The 21,018-nt window shown below is 38.8% G+C and overlaps 1 protein-coding gene across 1 annotated transcript in view; it reads left to right on the top strand.

Moving 5' to 3' along the window:
* Positions 1-3,994: 3,994 nt before the first annotated feature.
* Positions 3,995-21,018, top strand: part of ITGBL1 (integrin subunit beta like 1) — a gene marked incomplete at its 3' end in the record, with an annotated part of 67,863 nt that continues 50,839 nt past the window's right edge. The window contains exons 1-2 of the mRNA XM_057366170.1: positions 3,995-4,249; positions 5,500-5,711. Of these exons, the coding sequence (XP_057222153.1) occupies positions 4,176-4,249; positions 5,500-5,711 (286 nt within the window). The remainder of the gene's footprint in view (positions 4,250-5,499; positions 5,712-21,018) is intronic.

Raw genomic sequence — 21,018 nt, 5'->3', positions numbered from 1 at the left:
GTTGCATGAATTTCTGGAGTGTTCAGTTTAGACTGATTTTAGTTAACTCCATCAAGGACTTYACTCCATGGGTGTTAAAGTGGTTTGTCATAGTCCTTTACAGCCATCTAATTTAGATTGTATATCCCTGACAAAAATGTACAATCAGAATCACTGGACATTTACAACTCTCCTCCTTCCACCTCCTTCCCCATTTTATGGAGAAACAGTACTTTGTTTGACATGCAGGATTTTCAACTTCTGGTTAATTTTAGAAAATTGTGATGTAACCAAATGGCTCTGAATTTGAATGCCTCAATCTCCACTCTTACAAACTGCTGCTGTTACTAAAATGGCTTCAGCGGAAACCCATGAGAAATATTTGATGGTTTTTTTTTATGGTTTCCGTGTATTTTTAAGCTTAGACTGTTTGCTGTATGTACATTTCGATTTGTCTTGTTAAGAAAAAAGTATTTAAGGATGTCATGGAATGTATTTTGCAAACCTGATGGCTTTATTAAAGTGACAACAAAATTTAAATATTCACTAAGAGGCTAGAGTATTCCTAAAGGAGTAGATAGAGTCCATCTGCCTCCCCAAACCAAATCAAGCCCTGTTCAAAAGCACATTATGCCATCAGAGTTATAGAATTAGGGAATAGTTGAGGTTGGAGAGGATCTCCGGAGATGGTCTAGCCCAACCCACCCTCTCAGAGGATAGCCCAGTGCATGTTGCCCAGAACCCTGTCCAGATGAATATGCATATGAATATGTCCAGGGGTGAAGATTCCACAGCATTTCTGGTCATTCTGCTCTAGTGTTAGACGACTGTTACAGTAAAAAAGCTTTTTCTTACTTTTTTTTTCTTATTTTTTATTATTATTCGTGTTTGATTTTTTTACAAAAGCAATTCTGGCAAAGTTMAAGTTAAAATATTGMTTGCTTTWWAAAAAAWAAATTAAAATCACTGCCTATGAATTATCTTGTCTACCCCTGGGCTWGCAACTTAGTTTTTACACAGTTCAGAAGACTATGAAACCAATTTGGATAGGAAATTACACTTCTGGTTCTTCTACTGGTAAATCAGATTTCAGGGAAAAGACTTATCCCAGTCTTTGACCATACCTAATCCTGTAAACTTTTATCAAGAACAGTAATAGGGATACATTCAAGTGTAACTTTGCTTAATAGCACTTATTTTCTTGATGCCACATCTTTATWTGAAGTCATTTTGCATCTGACAAGTATTGTTTAAACCTATTGCCTACTTTTGAAAAGGCTGTTCAGTACTAGTAGGTGTGTTCCAGCCTCTCCTCCTCCTCAGCAGTATGTTGACTTTCTCTTTTCTRCTTCTACTCTGCAGGTAGTGGCATTACCACTTTTGAACTATGCATTTACCAAGCACCTACAGGTCCAGAGCCTTAGACAAAAACTCCAGTACATAGAAAAAGTAGCATTTTACAAGTGTTGTGCTTTGTGTAGGTGTGTGTGTCACCCAGTGGAGAACAAAGTTCCTTAGGTTTTGTACAGGAGTGACTGAAAGGAAGCGAGCAGTTCTCAAGGCAGTGTCAGGTTCCGATTTAGAAAGAGATTGACTCCTTTTAAATTGAATTTACAGTGTATTTGCAAGCCATTTAGCTCCTTAATACATACACATCATATATATATATATATATATATATATATACATATACATATGTATATATATGCATATATATACACACATGCATACAAACATTCCAGGATTAAATGATTAAATAAAAATACTGCACCCTTGGACTGTGTAAGTACACCATTTCCAAATTCAAAAGGTCCACAGCCAAAGGATGTGTATTTCTTCAAAACTTGACAGATGTAAATAAATAAAAAATAAGACAGTGATAAGGTCAGCATATCGTGATGAATGTCTTCTCTCCTATATTTGAAATTACAGTTTGTAGGCTGCTTGAAAGTCTTCTGAATACCTGTCAGTACCAGTGTGCTCAGGGAAAGAGGATGAAGATGAAAACATGGCAACCTTTAAATTTTTGGATTAAAGATGATTTTAATACTGAAAGGAAATTAGTATTGTTTTTAAATGCAAAGTTTTTTATTTATTCTTCTCCAAATTGAGACTTCAGGCAGTGCAATTTCTGACAATCACATTGCWCTTAAAAGTGCTCCTTTCTGTAATCTAAAGGGTTTTAAGTTATAAATATTTTTTACTGTAGCATTATAAATGCATTTGAAAAACTGTCACACAGATAGAACACATAGTGCTGCATTAAGTATGGACTTCAAAGTTCAAGGACTGTCAGAAATAAATGCCTGCCAATATTACTTTCCTTTTCACTAGATCCATCAAAGTAAGTCAAATGCATGGGGTTAGCAGGACTATAAACATTCACAAGACTGAAGCCAAAAGATCACTCAATACAGGACTTTTTTTGCTTGAGAAAATATTGTATTTTTATTATCACATTTGCAATATAAAATATACCATAAAGGGCAACAAAACTGGTAAAAACTAGATATGGTGTGCAATAGCTCTATATGGGGCTTTTAGATTTTTTTGCATTCTAATTCTACTTGCTTGTGTTTTAGGGTGAAATTATGTGTCATAAAGTGGTTAGTACACTACAAGTAGACAGTGAAGTTTTTTTTAACTTCAAGATAACTTATTAAAATATGGCAAAAGTCTTGTGTTTTAATGGTCCATTGGAATAATATTTGCGTTTAACCTGTMTATCTTCAGGGAACAAGAATGCATGTTCACAAATACGCTAGAGCAGATTTTGTCCAGTCTCTTGTGTTTTGATAAAATTTTATACTCCAATGGAGTTGGTATTTGACTGAAAACAGGCCCCAAACTAGACTTTAAAGGTTTGTCATCTGTAAGGCAAGATGATAATAAGGTAAGAACGAAGTCAAGTGCTTGATGCATTTTTTTTTTTTGAAGGAAGATCACTAGCAGAACTAGTTATGTTATCAGGACTGCTGTGAATTGTACCCTTGAGTTCACTATGTAAAATGTAAGACACCTACCTAAATTTACAGGAAAGGCAGCCTCTGAGTCAAAGAATTTTAACTAAATCTTAAATTGCTTTCAAGAACAGTGTAATCTGTGGTATATTAGATATTTAATATGAAATTAAAACAAGAGTTGTTAATTCTGGGGAAACTACTTAGGGCTTTACAGGGTATAGTACAAGGTTCAGAACCAGAAAGCTTCTTCTGTCAACTGCCTRCTTTAAAAATGCATATATGTGTAGACTAGGATACCTATAACTTACTATCTTTTGTGATCAAAGTTTGTTTCTTGAAGAACTTTCCATCCCAGGGAGGTATCAGGCAATCAGCAATTTYGCAGGACAGCCAGAGGGATCAAAAGCTTTCCCAAAGCATAAAGTGCTCRTGGCCATTTCTGCCAAAGTTCATTCATTTGGAGGGACTATCCCTCCTTTTATCTTAGTTTTAAAGCAATTCAAAAATCTCCCACTGCTGTGATGAAGTATTGAACTGTGTGTTTTAGTAAAGCATTAGAAAATGGCTAACTAAAAACACTTTTAATGTGCAGTCACTCATGCTGGTGTGGGCTGGCAGCCTGCAGTGTCGCACGGTGCAGTGACGTGAGCAGGTGACCTCAGGGGAAGGAGGGAAGGGATGGACSTGGGCAGGCAGGCGCCAGGGAGGTTCTCCAGCAGTCAGGCAGGGATGCTGCAGCTGAGGAAAGCTGGTCCTGTCTCCTCGTCCCTACAAATTTTACAGATTCTCCCAAGSAGCCATCTGTCAAAGGACAGGGGGATACACATACCTCAAATATTTACGGTGCCTGTACTTTAAGAATGAGACAGTTCGTTCACATCTGTGAACGGGCCACTTTTAAAACATCAAAATAAACCATCTGGCTGCGCAACTGTTTCTAATTACTTCCCTGCCTAGACTGTAAACTTGGGGGTTTGGCACCGGCCTCCTTCCCAGAGTGCTGCCCAAATCCCGCTCCCAGGCAGCTAATCAGAGCCACTGCAGCACGGGGGGAGCAGCGCTGGAGCCGGGCTTGTCCAGCTCGCAGGTCTCCGCATTCCTGGCGGCTGTGTCCGGCCGTGTGTCCGGCCGTGTGTCCGGCCGTGTGTCCGGCCGTGTGTCCGGCCGTGTGTCCGGCCGTGTGTCCGGCCGTCTGCAGGAGCGCTCCAGGTGCGGCGCAGCACAGCTCGCACCATGCTCGCCCAGGGGCTGCTGGCGCTGCTGCTGCTGCTGGTCCCCGCGCTGCCGGCCGGGCCCCCGGCCCTGCGGTAAGTCTGCCTCTCCGCTCTCATGGGGGGTTGCGACTCATTTTCAGGTACCAGCAGTGTGGAAGCTGGGATTGCGGAGGGAGCAGTGGAGCACTTTGTTGGCTCTTCCTCTACTCGCTTGAGAGTCACACCGAGGGAGGCGCTCTGGGTCACTGCGAGTCTGAATAGGGAGGCGCTGTGCAGGCTGCGGACTCATTTGCGACGATGTATTTGATGCCCAAGATGCGCACTTTGAAAGCAGTGAAGCGGGAAGAGCTGGGTAGTGATGGCTTTTTATACCCAAACCTCTAAATTCTGCTGCCTGAGTGGGGCAGGCTCCTAACCACAGAATCCTGMTAACTGTTGCCCTTCGTTGCAGTGGCACAGCAAAGCAGACTGCTCTTCGCTCTCCATCCTTCGTCACAGCCAGCACCCACCTGCTCCTTGCAAATTCTGTCTGAGAAGGGCAGGCTCTATTCATCTGCACCTTCAGTATTCCTTAGCATTGTGAAGATCTATTTTTGGCCTGAGCAGTCCTTTGCTCATTTTTCCTATGATTCAGCTCTTGGTGAGACAATGTGTGATTTTCTTTGAGTATGTCCTGAAAGTCCTGATCTCCATGTGCTCCAGTGCATGTTRCAGTTGCATGGCAGAGCTACAAATCTACAGATCTAGCATTGGATTCTGCTGGCTTCACTAAAACCACAGCCACAAACTACATTATTGCATGGAAAGCAGTGATTGCTTTGGTTTCCTTTTCCATTGAAAGCACAGATTGTATATGTCTGACAACCAGGAGGATTACTTTGGCAAATGTATTTTATTAGAATCAACCATAAGTTTGCTTTTTTGATATATATTCCTGTTATGCTATCCAGATGTTTGGATGTATATGGTGTCTCTAAACTTTCTGAAATAATTAAGATTAAATGTTTAATGATAGATAATCAAWCTATACATGTCTATGCATATATACCAGATAGGCCTGATGAGAAAGTAAACGAGACTAATGTCGTTAAAAATGTAAGTTAAATAAAATATAAGCATTCCTGCAGGTAGTAGTGAGATTTCTGCTGAAAATGAAGAAAGTTGGGTGATTTGAGACAAGTAATAATTTGTGAACATAACTAAAGAGGTGGTATGAACAATATTCTGAGTATTGGCTGAAGCCAACGGCAGAAGGGTGGCTTCCCCTGAGCCAAGATCTCATCGGTTCTGAGCTGCAGTCTCTGGCTTTGACCACAGTTTATTCTGTTTGCTGTCCTCCACAGGAGCGTTCTGGGTATTCCCGCTTCCTGCCGGCTGTCCCGGGCTGAGTCGGAGCTCAGGTGCCGCRTCCCAGGGGGGAAGCTGTGCAATGACAGAGGCAGATGTGAGTGCGGAGTGTGCATCTGCCAGGTGGCTGAGTCGGGCAAGTACTACGGTCCGCTCTGCGAGTGCCACGACTGGGTGTGCGAGACCTACGACGGGAACGTCTGCGCGGGTAAGGAAGCCCCAGTGATGACAGAATCTTAGGAAATGAGGAGTATRTTTTAAAACTGGAATTATGTTTGGAATATAGCACACTGATATAGTAGAGGCATGACTATGTATGGGTCCCTGAACCATGACTCTAAACGGAATTGTGGGCACATCCAAGGATTTTGCCAGATTAAAGGGTACAAGTTAAAGGCACTGAGTCTGCATAAAATGGGACTTTGCCTAGAGCAAGCTTCATGTGCACCAGGGGCAAAAGCAGAAGTTGCTTTGGGTTGGAGGCTCTGCAAACTGTGTTTTAAATCGAACACAGTACACAAYGTTGTTCACATTTTCTATATAAATCTTCCTTTGAAGTGCTTGCCTAATGRTGGCTTATGATATCTACCCAGGCTCTAAACTATCTCTAAACAATCARTTCTGTCCTGTGATTATTTTTCTTCTCCTGCTATGAGAAAAAAATGTTTGCTGTAAGARGTACCACACAGAGGGCATATAAGTATGAAAACCCTGTTTTTCTCTAAGTAAKGATAACACTTTCCAAAAAGAGACTTAAAATAATGTAATTGTATTGTGGTTTCAGAGATTTCCCCACTGGCACTGTATTCTTTAATAATATACATTTCTGGGACAGAAWTTAGTCCCTGCCAGTTGTTGGAACATGTCACTTGGTTTACATCTAAACATTATCACTCTTTCATCTTTCCAGCTGTCTTTACTTAAGTTTCTGGGTTATTTCAGTCAGATTTTCGCTTTTTTTTTCTTTTTTCTTTTTTTCTTTTTTTTTTTTTTAAGCAGCTTAGAATAGGATTTTAGAAAAAAGCAGGGAGAAGAAATGCCATCACATTCCTAAGGGGATTCAGCCTGGAGCTTGATGAAAGGGGCCAGAAGGGTACTTCATGTCTAGTATCCCTGCTTCAACAGCTTTACCAGATTCACAGAAACGTGTCATCTTTTCAGGCCAAAACCTGCAATTAGGTCAATGGGAATGTTACAGGAATTCTTCTAGTAAGAGGACAATACAAATGCCTTCCAGCAGTTGGTTTGGCAAATTTTGTAGGAAAAAATGGCAACTTATTTTASCAACGATTTATCCAGCAAGTCAAGTAATAATGTGAAAAGATCAAGAATGGGATTATGATAAAAAGATTTATATTTGGCACCTATGACTTTAGAATTYTGTGGAGAAACTGATTCATAGGCTCTGGAGTTAGCAGTGTTAAGTCCCCCTAATAAGAAGTATAATAGCATTTCCGTTCTTTGCTATCCCAAACATGAAATTTTTTTTGGTGGTGTGATTTCAAAGTGCTTGCTCTTGTTGCTGGGTTAATTGCATAAAGTGAAACTGAAGCTCCTTCAATTTTAATATTCTGCTATAAATTACTCCATTGTGTTCCTGTTAATGTCATGAACAGTGGCTGCAAGTTTTTGCCAGTGCTTTAGTGGTAAGGAGTGCTGACAGGACAAATAGAGCCAAGAGATCTCTTAACAATATTTAGCTTTTGGGTAGCACTTCATGCAGTAGTTCAAAGATGTGAATGTTAAGTGATTAAATGCTTTTTAAAAACCAGTTTTCTGTACTTGTCGCCTTGTCACTCCTAGCTGGAATATTGAAACCGTTTTACCACTGAGATGTGAAATAATTTGAATTCTCTCTTCTGGAAAGAAAAAAAGTAGGAAAAAATTCAGTACAAAGTCCTGGGGGTGGGGGCGGGGGGAAACAACTGTGAAGAGTGCAGAAGGATGCTCACTTTGTTTGAGTTTTTCAACAATTGTGCTGAAAGTCCAGCTGACTGTGTTCCAGTCCAGGGCTGCCCAGGACTGCAGGAGAGCAGCCCCAGGTAACTCTTTTGGGGCTGGGATCCAGGTGGTGAACACCTTCTTTCAGGCTGTTTTTTTTCTCTCTTCATTATTCCCCCGTTTTTAGTCACTGAAATTGTGTGTATGTGGGAGAAAGGGAGTATAAAAAAGAAGGTCAAATCTAGGATAACTGGTAGGAGACTGGGCCTTAGGTTTTATGAATAATATTTTCCCCYACCCAGCTCTTCAGTGAACTGCATGCACTGATGTTTTTTAACATTACATCACCAGGCTGATTTCCAATGTATGTTTCCTTTCTTTGCATTTTTGGCCCATTTTTTGGCCCATCACTGTCTTTCCTCTAAGTGGATAATCAAAATGTCTTACTGCGGTTCTATTCCCGTTTCCTGCTTTGTTTTTCTTTTTCATGTTATTTTGACATTTGCTTTCCCATTTCATTGTGAATTTCTCCTGATACAAACAACAACAGTATCTGCTGACTGGTACCATGTGGAAAATTCTAGACACTCTTTCAATATCCTACTAGAAAGCCATGGTATTTGAGGTTAATGCTGTTTAAAACAGGCTACTTTTYAAGCTGCCTCAGTAATTCCTTTTTCAAGTGACTGATGTCTAATCACCAATGAGGTTCATATTCAGAGATGGACAGGCAGSGTTGTTTGAATCATGAATGCCAAAGATAGCTGTGTTTTCCTGCCAGTCCATTCAGACATAACTCCCCTTCCCTTGCCTATCCCAAGCTAAACAAAAGATTTGGTTACTCAATATGCAGCTCATTATCTTAAAAGCACTTTCTGTGTCAGATCCACTTTCTGAAGAGAGAAGGCCTGAAGGTAAAAAAAGTCTGATGTCCATCTGATTGATTTGCTTTTTCTAATAAACCTTGTATAAAAATCGAAAAGAGATTATGCCATGAGTTGTAAAGAAGAGCAGATGTGAATGTTTCTATCCTTTTATTTTCCCTTGAGACTTCTTTGCTGTATTTCCCTCCCATTATGTTTCCAGGTGCTTTAGGAGGAGTTCTGATATTTTTTTTTTTCTTTTTATCCCACTGGAATTGATAAAGTGATGATCCTTCATGGAGTGAGAAAGAAAGAAGGGAGAAATCAAGTACTGTGGTCTGAGTCACTGAGTCTCCTGTCCTTCTCAGCAGCCTTTTTATCTGCCTGATGTATCATGGGGTGTAGAGGAAATCGAGTAGATACTGTCATTCTCTTTGTAAAGTCAGGGACATCTTTATTTTATCTTTTGTTGCTGATCTTCAAGGAGACAAGCTTGGAGGAGGAAGACTGRATCAAAAACAATCAAATCCCCAAAGGAGTTATGCTTCACTCAGAGCAGACAAATATATTTGTTGCTGTTTATTTGCAGATAGTTCTGACCTCAGACAGCTGCATTTTGCCTCAGGCTTTCTTAGCATAAACCGAGCCCATGTTGTGTGCAAGGGAAAGTGGAATACGGGACTGATTCCTGCCACACCACTGCTTGATACTCATTTCTCTGGGGTTAGTTGTTTGGGTTTTGGCTTTTTTTTTTTTTTTTTTTTTTGTCCCTTATAGAGGAAAATCAATTTTAGTGAATTTTTTTTTAATCTATTTTACTCTGTCTGTGGTTAATGAAGGTAGGGAAATTCAACTAAGCATAGACTTCCTTGGCCAACTGAGGTGGGAACACTTTGGATGTTCTTAGAGAATGGCCCACAGGATCTGCCAGTTGGGACAGGTGACAGTGCGATTGCACTGTGTGTAGTTGGTGAGATCAAAAGACAGATACAATTTGGTGATGACTTAGCAGCATATGAAGAATGTTTTTCTTTGYTCAGAACTATATTCATTACCTTTGTTTTTTTATAGTATTAAGATTTGATAAACCATTTTTCTTTCAAACTGAACTAACTTTTACACCTACTGGCACAGTGTAATTTTCCATAAGCAGTTACTGCTGTTCAGGCCAGTGAAAGATTTTTCTGTTTCTTTCTCCAAAGCTGTGGTTGCTGTAGGTGCTGTACCTATTTTAAGACTAGTTCAGCAATATAATGGCAGTGTTAGTCGTAGGTTTTYGCAGCCAGAAGTGTTATCATATCTAATGTGAAGGACAAAAGSATATGTGCCATTATTTTCTGATCTGTAAGGTTTCAACCTAGGCAGAGAACACAAGTGAAAAATCAAATTGACAAGGAGTAGATGTAGAAATAACATCATATAATAAATTATATGTAATAATAAGATAAATCCAAATTAAAATATTGATGTAATACATAGCTATGCATCCCTGTGGATTTACTGGAGGTATGCTCCTGTATACCAGTTTCAGAGAGTTAGGAATGTGAAAATGGAATTTGAAGGACATTTTGAGCTRAGAATTGCTTTTTGCACAGAAGCTGAATAGTGTCTTTAGGCAGAGCTWTCGAAGTTAAGTTGGAAAGGCTCTAACAACTGTGCTTTTGTATTCATACTGAAGGGAGGTCTGACACACTGATTGTTCATTGAGCAGCATTTCTTGCTAAAAGTGTGAAGAAAAGCCAGCCTGTGACCYGCATTGATTGCCATTTGATCCRAAGTAACATTCAAAGCCCTGGATTTTGAGAACAAGTATAAGTCTCTTCCCAGTCAGAGGCCATGTTTGCAAAGATTCAGCTGTGGCACATGTGGCCAGTGGAGACAGAGCCTCCTTAAAAGACTTGAGTTAAAAATAGGGCAGGAGGCTACTGGTGAAAAATGGAGGTTRCAGTTCTGCTCTGACCTATTTTGCTTTAGTCTAGATTTCAGAACTTGGTATTTTGTGACATTTCCTCCCAGAGCAGGGGTGTGTGGGTGTGATGCTAACATCCATATTCATCTTAAAACAGGTTCCTCCGGTTCTAGTAGAAGTGAAATCGTGATAGCATAGACCTCATTGCAGGCTCATTGCCTTGCTTGAGGTCCCGGCAGACTTAAAGAGCACAAGCTAAAGCCTGTATTATTTTCAACTTGATGCTGTTGGTACCTGATCTAGATAAAATCAAGGAGCCTGTGATACACTTACAGTTGCTGTAGATCCAAATGCCGTGTGTATGTTCATAGCAGTGGTGTGTGATGCAGGAGGAAGCTTAGACACAAAAACTGTGTGGGATATTAATGGAAGGGAAGCATTTTAAAAGGAACTGATTACATGATATGTAGTTGCTTAGCTCTTATTTTGAGCACTTTTATCTAGAGGTACTATTGGTGGAAAATAGGTGCTAGTTTAGAAAGTAAAAGTGAGTGTGCTGAGCATGTGGAAATRAAAGGCTTTTACAGCACTGAGCAGAGCTGGAATGTAGCCCCTCAGGCTGTCACTATCAGCAAAACAAAGTGTGGAGCAGCATCTCCTTCACCTTTTGTCCTTCTGGGGTGACAAGTTTATCCATTGTAGAGAAAAAAACCCCAAACCCTTGTCCAAGTTTTGTCGATATAAATAAGTGTTCTGAAGTGTGTTTGATTTTTTTATGCTCTTCACAGGATGATGATGAACTGAAGTATATTTTTATTTACCTGAAACAATGCTCTTTACGAAAAAATGGCTTACATAGGCTGTGTCCTATTAATGTTTGTGTTTCAGAATCATTATTATGAAAAAGATATGGTGAACATAAAACAGATAGTGTATTTAATGTTACAGAAGTGTTTATTAATGATTTTACCTACTTCATCAGTGGATAGGTTTCCGTATGTGTTCCTGCGACAGGACACAGTTTGTCCTTTTTTGGACAAACTAACTGGCTTGGTAAAATTATCTGTCTTATTRAAAGTTTTATTGTTGATAGCTGGTCCTGTAAAGGACTTCAAACAATCCATCACTTATGGCACTAGGCCACAGACCTTTCAGTGTTAGTGACCCCAAATAGTATGTCCTGACAGTGAATATGTCACTAATTTAAAAAGTTCCCATGAGCTTTTCTAGGAGGAAAGGACACTGCTAGTGCTCTCTAGGAAAAGGGGCAGTTTGTGCCTAAAAAGTGGTGGAGTTTGAGTTTGGGCATGCAAGGAAAGACCCCACAGTACACATAGGGTACCAGAAACTATCAGTGTTTTATCTGGGGAATATGGTGTTGAGGCCATGTTACTTTGTGCTGTACCACMGTTGTATTGCTGGAGTCAAATTTCCTTTGGAGATGGAAGGACTATGAAGGAAAAAAACCTGTTCTTCTTTCAAACACCATTMTAAAAGGTTATTTAAAGGCTTCATTTGTTAGTGGTGGAGGGAGTCATATTTTCAGATAGGGGTTTGTGTACATTTGGTACGTAGGGAGTGGGCTGGAGCACCAACTTGAGCAGTTACATGACCACATTCTTATGTGTAAAAGAATAAAGATTCAAGAGAGTTGCACCTGTCCCCTCTCTTGAAAGAGCTGCTTTGCCCTTCTACCTGTCCACCTGAGTAGCATCAGTGATATAATCTGGGACGCCTTCTTATCAGTGACCTAAAGAGTGGCAGCCAGAGTTTTTGGAGCATATTTGGGGCATTTTTATGGGGGAGGTCACTGGGAGTGCCAACTCTGACACTGTCAGGAGTGAGCTGAGTAATAACTTCATGATTTGGAAAACACAGCCGAATGCTGTTGCCTTGGCAGCTCCACACAGCAGCAGATGTTCTATCTGGAGCACCGGGTCACAGTGTTGTGCTCCTGGGGGCAGTTCTGGAGTGGAGAGATATGTGAGTGGGCTTGGGGAGAATCCTCCTGTGCCCTAAACAAACTGCCAAAGTCTACCTTTCTCAGGCATGCATTTTCCAGTTGTCTGCCTTCAGCAGGTCCTGTTCAGTCTTTTAAACCAGGTGGTGTCTGTCATTTTAAATATTGGGATGTTAGCTTTTATGATCCACAGTTAGAGGCTACTGAATGTAAAAATAGCTCATTAAGTATTGTTCCTGTTTTGCATAAAATTTCTTATTTAATTAAAATTATGTATTAGAGTTATTTAAATCTTGAAGCTGTGYGGTTGACAACTAAGAAATGCCAAATATGACTGTCTACCTTTATTGAAGAATCCTGTGCCTTTGCACTACCATGCATCTTTTGATTTTGTTTTTATTGTRGTTTTCTCCAGTGAACTTATGCATSAACAACAGGAAGAAAATGGTTGCTTCCTGATACTTGAAATGGTTTTGTTTACAATATTGGTAATATGTCTAAAGCAAGATAAACATGTTAATAATTTACATTAGCCCATTCATTTGCCTGAAATGTGGGGAATACASATGGCAAACAGTTTGGTACCACAGCAGTGTCAGTTAACACAGGTTTCTTGGCACACCATTTCCTTACTTTTGTTTTAAGCAATATTTTGCAGAAAGTAACTGGATACTTGTGAAACTCAATGGTATAAACTCATTGAGTCTCAGAAGTCAAAAACCCCTTTTATTCAGAAAACCCCATTCCTCTCCACTTCCTGAAGCATCCAGACTAATTTCTTGTCTATCCTTACCCCTTTGGAAATTATTGGATACAAGTAGAGCTGGTATGTAATTTGAATGGCTTTTCAGCAGATGAAGGTTGAAGTGCTTTTTTTTGAGTAGAATAATGAATGGTATTTGACTGTAAGCAAGAACTAAACTTACATAATGCAAACCATTCTGTGTCTGTATCTGCTGCTGAGTGTGCAGTTCCTCCCCTCCAGAAATGCAAGCCCCACTTGAGCTGTGGGGAAGGTGTGTGGTAYATGGCACTGAACTGTGATGGTCACAGCATCCAGCTCTCATATCTGCCTTTCTTTGCAGTTCTTGCAACAAGTTACTAGAAGGTAAGTGTTTTTCTTCTGGTTTTGAAGAGAGGGGAACTTTAGGGTCAGAGATCAAAAATATACATYCTGATCATCTAAGGCTGATAGTGAGACTCAGAAGAGAACCCAAGTATATGAGTCCTTCCTAAGGACTCTCAAACCACCAGGTTCTTATGAGGTATAAGACTACAATCTGTTAGTATTAAAATTATCACTTAAGGCGGTGTCAAAAACACATTCTATGTTTCATGTTTAGATCTTAAAAATACTATTTTCTAYAAAAAATAGTCATGTATTCTTTTTCCTAAGAACTACCTGTGCATTACATATGCTACAATTTTTGATTTCTATGTGTATTATCCAAGTGAGAGCAACTTGGTTTTATGAAAACACTCGGTGTGTTTTCAGCTTAAAAATTTTCCATGTATAAATAGGCAGGTGAATTTGTAGCAGGACAATCCCACAGAGAACTGTACATGCAGTGACATGCCTGGTTGATTGTATTCCAGAGAACAGTTCTCAAAAGTGTGGTTTGTGAAGTCATGCTTTGGAGGATTACTGGAGAAGTTCAGTCCTCTCATTTTAGGAATAGGAGAGAACTGAAATGGAGGACAATCAATTTCATCTGATAAGCATACTTGCAGAAGGTCCAAATCATGCTGAATGGTTGTGATGCCTGACAAAAAGTCACATAAGAACATATTGCACTGTGGCTGTCCTGGATACTTTTGGAGAATCGGGCCTTTTAATCATTATATGCTTAACATGAAAAAAAAACCCACTTATTCAGTTTTTTGGAACATGCCATGCTTTTACCCTAATGGTCTTGACTGACTCAGTCCTTCCTCAAACAGTTTTTAAACTGGAAAGAATAGTGGAAGTAAATAAATTGTACACCTGTAATCTGACTTGCAGAGGTAAGGCTGAGACCTTCTGTTAGAGAATCATGGAAGTGAGTATTGCAAAGTTATCTAGGGTTTTTTTTTTTTTTTTGTGCCTTTGTAGTCAGGTAAATTCTGTGGGAAGCAGATTACCAGTAAGAAATATATTTAAAATCAGAAAATTGTCTTGAACCACTTAATTAATGTATTGTTGTTGCACTGGTACTTCTAATGWTTGTCTTTTGAAATAATTTTATTTCAGTCTCACTTCTGTTTCAAGCCACAGCTAATCCTCATCAGAGACACAGCAAATATAATGAAGCACAACTCCCTGGCTGTGCTTAGTAAAAGATCACCTACATCCAGTTTCTCTGGGTGGGAACTGAGAATGTGGAAGCTATTGCAGTTGAGTACAACTACTCTCCATTTATGTGAGTTTGCCTGCAGCTGGTGTTTGTGGAAATCCTTTTGTCCACCAGCTCCAGATACAGTGAACTTCTGTTTGTAGAACATATTTGTTTCTCATTCACAGGGCTGTAGGGCATCATCCCACAGTGAGAAGTACTGGAACATTTCCTACTGCCTTTTTTCCCCCAAGGCTGCTTAATTAATTGAAGCATAGCAGAGAAATGTTAGAGCATATCATTGGCGCTGGTCATAAGAGTGACTTAACTGTGGCATAAATTTCTGTATCACAATAAAAAATAATTGTCAAGATTTATAATGCTTATCTTCCTGCAAGCTTGGTGTATGTAATGCACAAATACAACAAAAAAATGATTGGAAATGGGATTGGTAAAATTACCAAGCCCCAGTCATGTACTTTGTTAGATTTAGGAGTGGATCCTGTCACTCATCTCCACTTTTCAGTTAAAAAATATGTTTTAATAAAAGCAGATGGTRTGGCTTTTTATTTTTCCAAAACTAAACAGAAGCCAATGTTTTCTGCYGACAGAAGTCTAATGAAATCAATAAAGTTATGTCAACAGAGAATTGGTCTCAGTTCTGGCCCTTGTTTGACCAAAATCTCTGGGTAATWGCAGACAAAATTACAACAGCAACATATAGACCAAGTCATTTACCTGGCAATTGTAACACAGTAATAATAATGATATCACCAAAATTTTGAATCTTTTAAGCTTGACAACATTTTGCATGAGTTTCTGCTCTGTTTTTCTTCTGTGTATTGAGCTAYTTTAAAGAGTTATATGTTATTTAGTGGTAGTTTGGCAAGATATTTACCAAAATAATTTTTCTCCATAGTGTCAGAGCTGGACTTAGCAGGAGTGAGAGTTGTGTGTGAAAACATTCTGATAAATGAAAACCAGTCTTTCAAAGATTTAGATAGTTGTATAAATGAAGGAATTGTTTATGCTGAGAGAACTATCCCAAGTTTTATTAAATAGTCTGCTGATTTGGAAATATACAATAAAATTAAGATTTTGTAATTGGATGAGCAGGGTAAGTCTCCACACCATCCCCTCTCACCATCCGAGTGCTTTTGTGTATGACTTCTCTTAAATTAGGAAAATCCATTCTAAATGTGTCARCTGCTTTAAATGTATGTCTACCAACTAGCATGCAGGGTATAAAAAGATTTTATTTACASATATTGGCCAGAAAATGCAACATGGTTTCTCTGTAGGTGGTTTCAAAAGGTCATATCACATGATATTATTGCTGATAATATCTTGAAGGAYAATATTTAAGTAGTACACTGACCACAGACTTCCTTTTATTTCATGGGTGCCTATCAAAGGAACTCAGAGGTTTTTAAAATAATCATACTCTGTCTGGAACTAATTTATTAACCTTTCAAAACAGGATCACAATTCCTCTAGCCTTTCATATGGGCTTCCAGTTCTCTGTACTTTTTTTTTCCAGGTGTTGTCTTGGCTTTTCTTCCATTTTTTTCTTCATGAGCTATAGTTACCACSCCCACTCTCAACATTTGGTTATCTCCAATTGCGAATTTTTTTTTACTAATTCCATTCCTACTTCACAGAATCTTTTCTGCTTTTTGGGTGGTCTCTGTCTGGCTCAGTTCCTTGGCTGCTCCTCGCAGTTTTCCTAATCCATTCCTCTGGCTCATCAAAGAACAGTTGTTTCCATGAGGACCTGGGTGGAAGTTACAAACACCTTGGTTCTCTTTACGCTCCCTGGTGGCTCCCTCTCCAACCATTATGACCTCTGCTCTTGTGTTCCAGGAATCTTAAAGGAATCATGTCATCAAGAGGAGCTGAACTGCCTTGGGTATTCACAGACTTTGTAGAAGTTAACCACAATTCTATGTATTTAAATACTGTTTCTTAGCTCACATATTTTCAAGTGTTGTTCAGTTGTAGGGGCACTTGGTAGGATATGAATCTAAACCACRGAAACTTAAAAATTGACATAAATCAGATTTACACTCCTGTATTATCATTTCTACTTGCTTCACCCCTTTCTCCTCCCTGAGATAGGTGGCACAGCACACTGGAATTTGGCTGCTTATTTTAGTTTCTCCAAACAATCTGTTCATTGTGCKTATTCCTAAGARATGRAATGGTTTTGACCATAATAAAAAGYTTGTCTTAGGGAGACTGAAGAATTTCTGTGGCTGGGGSTTTYAGGAACAGGTTGGACAGGTCAGGAGGGATCAACACACCCTTGTTTGTGACTCCAAAGTGGACCATGTGTTCTCTTCCAGAGGTCTCTTGGAGGCTGACTTTATTTGATACTCCTGTGAAACCAGTTCTCGGTTTGATGTTTTGCCTTAGTGAAGAGGATCTGTGGTAATATAAGCACAGTTTTTGTCATGCTGTTATATTTCTAAATGTATAATTTATTGAAATTGATGCAAACCYATTGATTGTAATCTATTAATACTAAGGCCTTTCATTTTCTGCAGTATTTATAATACTTTRTAAAATAGGAGTGTCTGTTTCAAGGTTTTAAATAGCCGCATTTTAAAGTGACCACTACTGAGTCTCTAAGTAGGAATGATTCTGAGAACAAGCTTACTTGTTTAAAGTTTAGACATTTTTTCAATAGAGAGGCATTAGTTAATGTTTCTAGATCAAAGTCATGGATGGACTTCTGTAACAAGCTCAGAGTCATGGAAAACATATTTTATCCAATCTTTGCAATTTGATGGAAAAATAAMAGTCAAAGCATTGAACCGAAACATTTCTATTTTTTAATTTGCTTTTTTTTAACAAATGGATTCTTAGTCAACTGCTGACCTTATGGACTTGTGGCAAAATAAAGAAAGTACCAGTTGAAAGCAAGTGGTTGCCTTACAGTAAACCACAACAAAAACTGTATTCTAGAAACTCCTAATCCTTACTGGGTCCACTAAACAGCAAATAACGTAATTCCTTTTTAAACAGGAACCACATCTGTTCTGCATTTTTGACTGGAAGCAAATAGGTGAAAATGTTTTGTCAGATAATGAAACATGGGAAGCAAGTAGTATTACATTGCCATTTTTTTAACTGCGCCATAATAAAGTGTATCCTCTATATTGTCTCAATGCATAATTATGCCCCCTAGAATGTTAATTATTCTTGGACAGCAATGAACKAAACCCTGTACTGATAACTGTAAACATTGCTTAGATTTATGACAAGTCAAAAGGTGTTGCCATTATTGGGAGGCAACAGCTCCATCTACCTTGAAACCTCCTGTTTCATGTCAGTGATTATTGGGGAGTTGCCCCTACTGATCCCTTCACCTTAAGGTCACCCASTATACACAGGATAATTCTATATATACAGCATACAGCACAGGTCTGTATGACTATTTCTTCTTCCTTCTTTCATTCTCTCAATTTTCCTGCATTCCCTAGGCATATGGTCTTCATCACACTTGCTGTGCACATTTTTAGGAAGGAAGTGGGGAATTCCACCCCCACAGAAAGCTTCCCCAGTCTTTTCCTTTTCTCCTGAATCCAATGAATGTGAAAACATTACTGCCTAACTTCTTTTGCCAGTGTCCCCCACATCCCCTTGGACAAGCCCTTCATGGAGCTCTGTTTTGGTCTGGCTGATATTGTGCCATTCAACTGTTGCTGCTGAGAAGCAATGATTTCAGAAAGCCCTGTAAGGGAAATATCTGCATTAATAGACTCTGTATTCTATAAAAGCAAATAACTTTGTGGTGCTTAAAACTTTTTTGTTAGGTTAATGTCAGAAGAAAAGGTAGTGCTTTTAAGGGGTGATGCTTCTCCACCTCTGCTATGTGACAAAATTGTCACCTCACCACTTTAGTGACAGAACCTGATGTGGATGAGTCCAATAGTTTTCACACAAYGGACATTTCCACTGTACACTGTTCTTCCCCTCTTGATCTGTGTTTTCTCCCTATGTGAGTCACATAAGKGGTTTTAAATATATTTCAGTGAGTCATATAATTTTGCTAATTCTGGCCCTACTTTAATGTCACCATATACAGAGACACTTTCTTACCTAAAAGCTAACATTTCATTTGGTCATCCTCTTGACACCTTTATAAGAAATACTTGCTTTCCTTAAGCAAACTTTTTTTTTTTTTTTTTTTTTTTTTTTTTTTTTTTTTTTTTTTTTTTTTTTTTTTTTTTTTTTTTTTTTTTTTTTTTTTTTGTCATAGCAGTGTCAAAACCTTGAGCTCTTGTTTCTATTCTGAACTGTCAGTTTGAATTTTTATATCCTTTCTCAAAAATGGATCAGACTGAGCATTACATTGGCTGCATACCTCCTAACACCTTCTGGCAAGCATCAGAAGCCAAGAGTTCCACTCTGCTGTGTCTTACTGCTTGGCTGAAAAAGAATCAGAATGCACATAGAAAATTTAATRTGGTGAAAGTGAGAAGAAAAGGATTGAAGGCTGGAAACAAACGTAAAGACTTCATATGCAAGTGGCAGCTGGAATGTATGAAACTTCATGCAGTACAAAGTGTTCCTCAGAACAGGAAAATGTAGGTCTGTTATAGCAGCAACAGTTTTTAAACAGTGACTTAATTTTGCGATGGTAACATTCACAAAATTTCTAACCTAATGGTTTCMATCTGCCCACACATGGAGGAGACAAATGCCTGAAGACGTTGTGTGTGGTGTAGAAAGGAAAGACTAAACTGACAGATGCCAAAAATCAATAGGGAAATATTAACACCTTTCTAGGCAAACAGCTAGATGAGGAAATCTTATTTTAGAATTTTGGATAAGCAAGATTGATTTCTAGAAAAAATGTGAGGGAGAGCCAAAAAAGATGATTTGTTTGACTGCTATGTTGAAACATATTGTACTGGCATTATGAGATATGTTTTGACATTAAAATGAAATGAGCAAGGAAATGAGCATAGTTCAATATCTCCATTCCTTTCTSCCCAGTATTGAATTCTTCCAAGGTAGTGCTTTAATAATAAAAGCACTTTAATGCTCCTTAGATAATAGAAATGCAATTTAATTTTTTYTTCATTCCCCTCCCAAAATACTGGAATGCATCAAATAAGCAATTAAAAGTAATACTTGCACCATAGCTTTTGAAGCTTAGAAGTTTGAAAACTAAATCAGATGCAGTCCGAGTGCAGTGGAGTGACTTGGTGAGCAGAGCATCACCATCTCAAAACTGAGAGTCATTCTCACGGTTTCTATAGAGACAAAAACAGTGCAAAGCCAGAATGATTTTTTTTTTTGCTGTCGTGTGATGTAAACATTAAAAAMAAAGGTTCCTTGTTTTGTAAATGGAATATAAGCATCTTTAATGCCGTCTGCCCTGCTGTTCTTGCATGCAGTTTTTCTGTTGCTGCAGCATGTACATTGACCAAGGGTACACTGATATACCTGGCTTTCAAACAGCTCCAGAGGAAATACAGCAAGATTATTTCAGTCAGGAGTTACTTGGTCTACAAATGCATCTTGAAATCACTTTTTTTCTTTATATGATGYTGTCCTAGTGATGTGTTGGGATTTCAGTTAATCTTTTCCGCTAATTGCCAAATATGTAATAGTAGGATGTGCTACAGAAGACTCTCTGAATATAGTGCATTGCATACCATTTATATCAGTTCAACTCTCAAATTTTGTGTTTTCTCTTAAATAGATTTCCACCTGTGTTTTAATATGACTGAAAAATTTGATCACTTTTGCTGTTTTGCAAACAGTGTGAGAATGCTCTCTGATTTACAAATCCTGGACAATGAAGTGGCGCAGAGCTGTACAGTTTGCTGAATAGGCTTGTGGGCCTGTAAACATTTTTAGCAAGTATTGCCGTGAAATTTCAAGGCATATTTTTTGGTTCCTGAACAATGAGAATTGGTCCTCAGAATCTCATAAACAATTGTGCAGTTGGTAAGTGAGCAGGGAATTGACACAAACACTGGCATTGGAGCAARTTGCACAGAGGAAGCCTACAGGATGATCAGGAGGATTTCATCAGAGAATGAGAGAGAGGATTTCATCATAGAGGATGAAATGAGGAAGAAGTAGATAGGCATCAATACAGCTGTTAGTAACTATTAGAACCAAAATTCATTTTGCTTCATTGCTCTGCCTGCTTGCAAAACTTCAGTTACTTTGCCTGCAGTGTTTGGAGTGGTCACAGTGAAATGAACACATACAAAAAGGGACTTGGGTGCAAGTGGCAGAGGGTACATTGGTGTTTGTTTTTCAGGCAGTGGAATGACCAGTTAGGAAAATCAAACTTCAGGAATATTCCTGTGAGCTGTGCTGAGATGGAATTTTCAGGCTCTTCTCACTGCTATTGACGATAGCTGTCCTTGTGTCATGATTTTGATTATGTCACACACTCAACATTATGGGCAAACTAAACTGCAGGTTTGAAAGAGGAATTTTAGTGCCCCTTTCAGATGCATGCATCCAGTTGTACTCCTCAACAGAATATCTCTCGTCAGAAC

The sequence above is a fragment of the Malurus melanocephalus genome, unplaced genomic scaffold (genome assembly GCF_030028575.1).
Source record: "Malurus melanocephalus ecotype Western Australia unplaced genomic scaffold, MMel_1.1 scaffold_61, whole genome shotgun sequence".
Lineage (NCBI taxonomy): Eukaryota > Metazoa > Chordata > Aves > Passeriformes > Maluridae > Malurus > Malurus melanocephalus.
The sequence above is the reverse complement of the archived record's forward strand: the minus strand, read 5'-3'. Positions and strand labels throughout refer to the sequence as shown.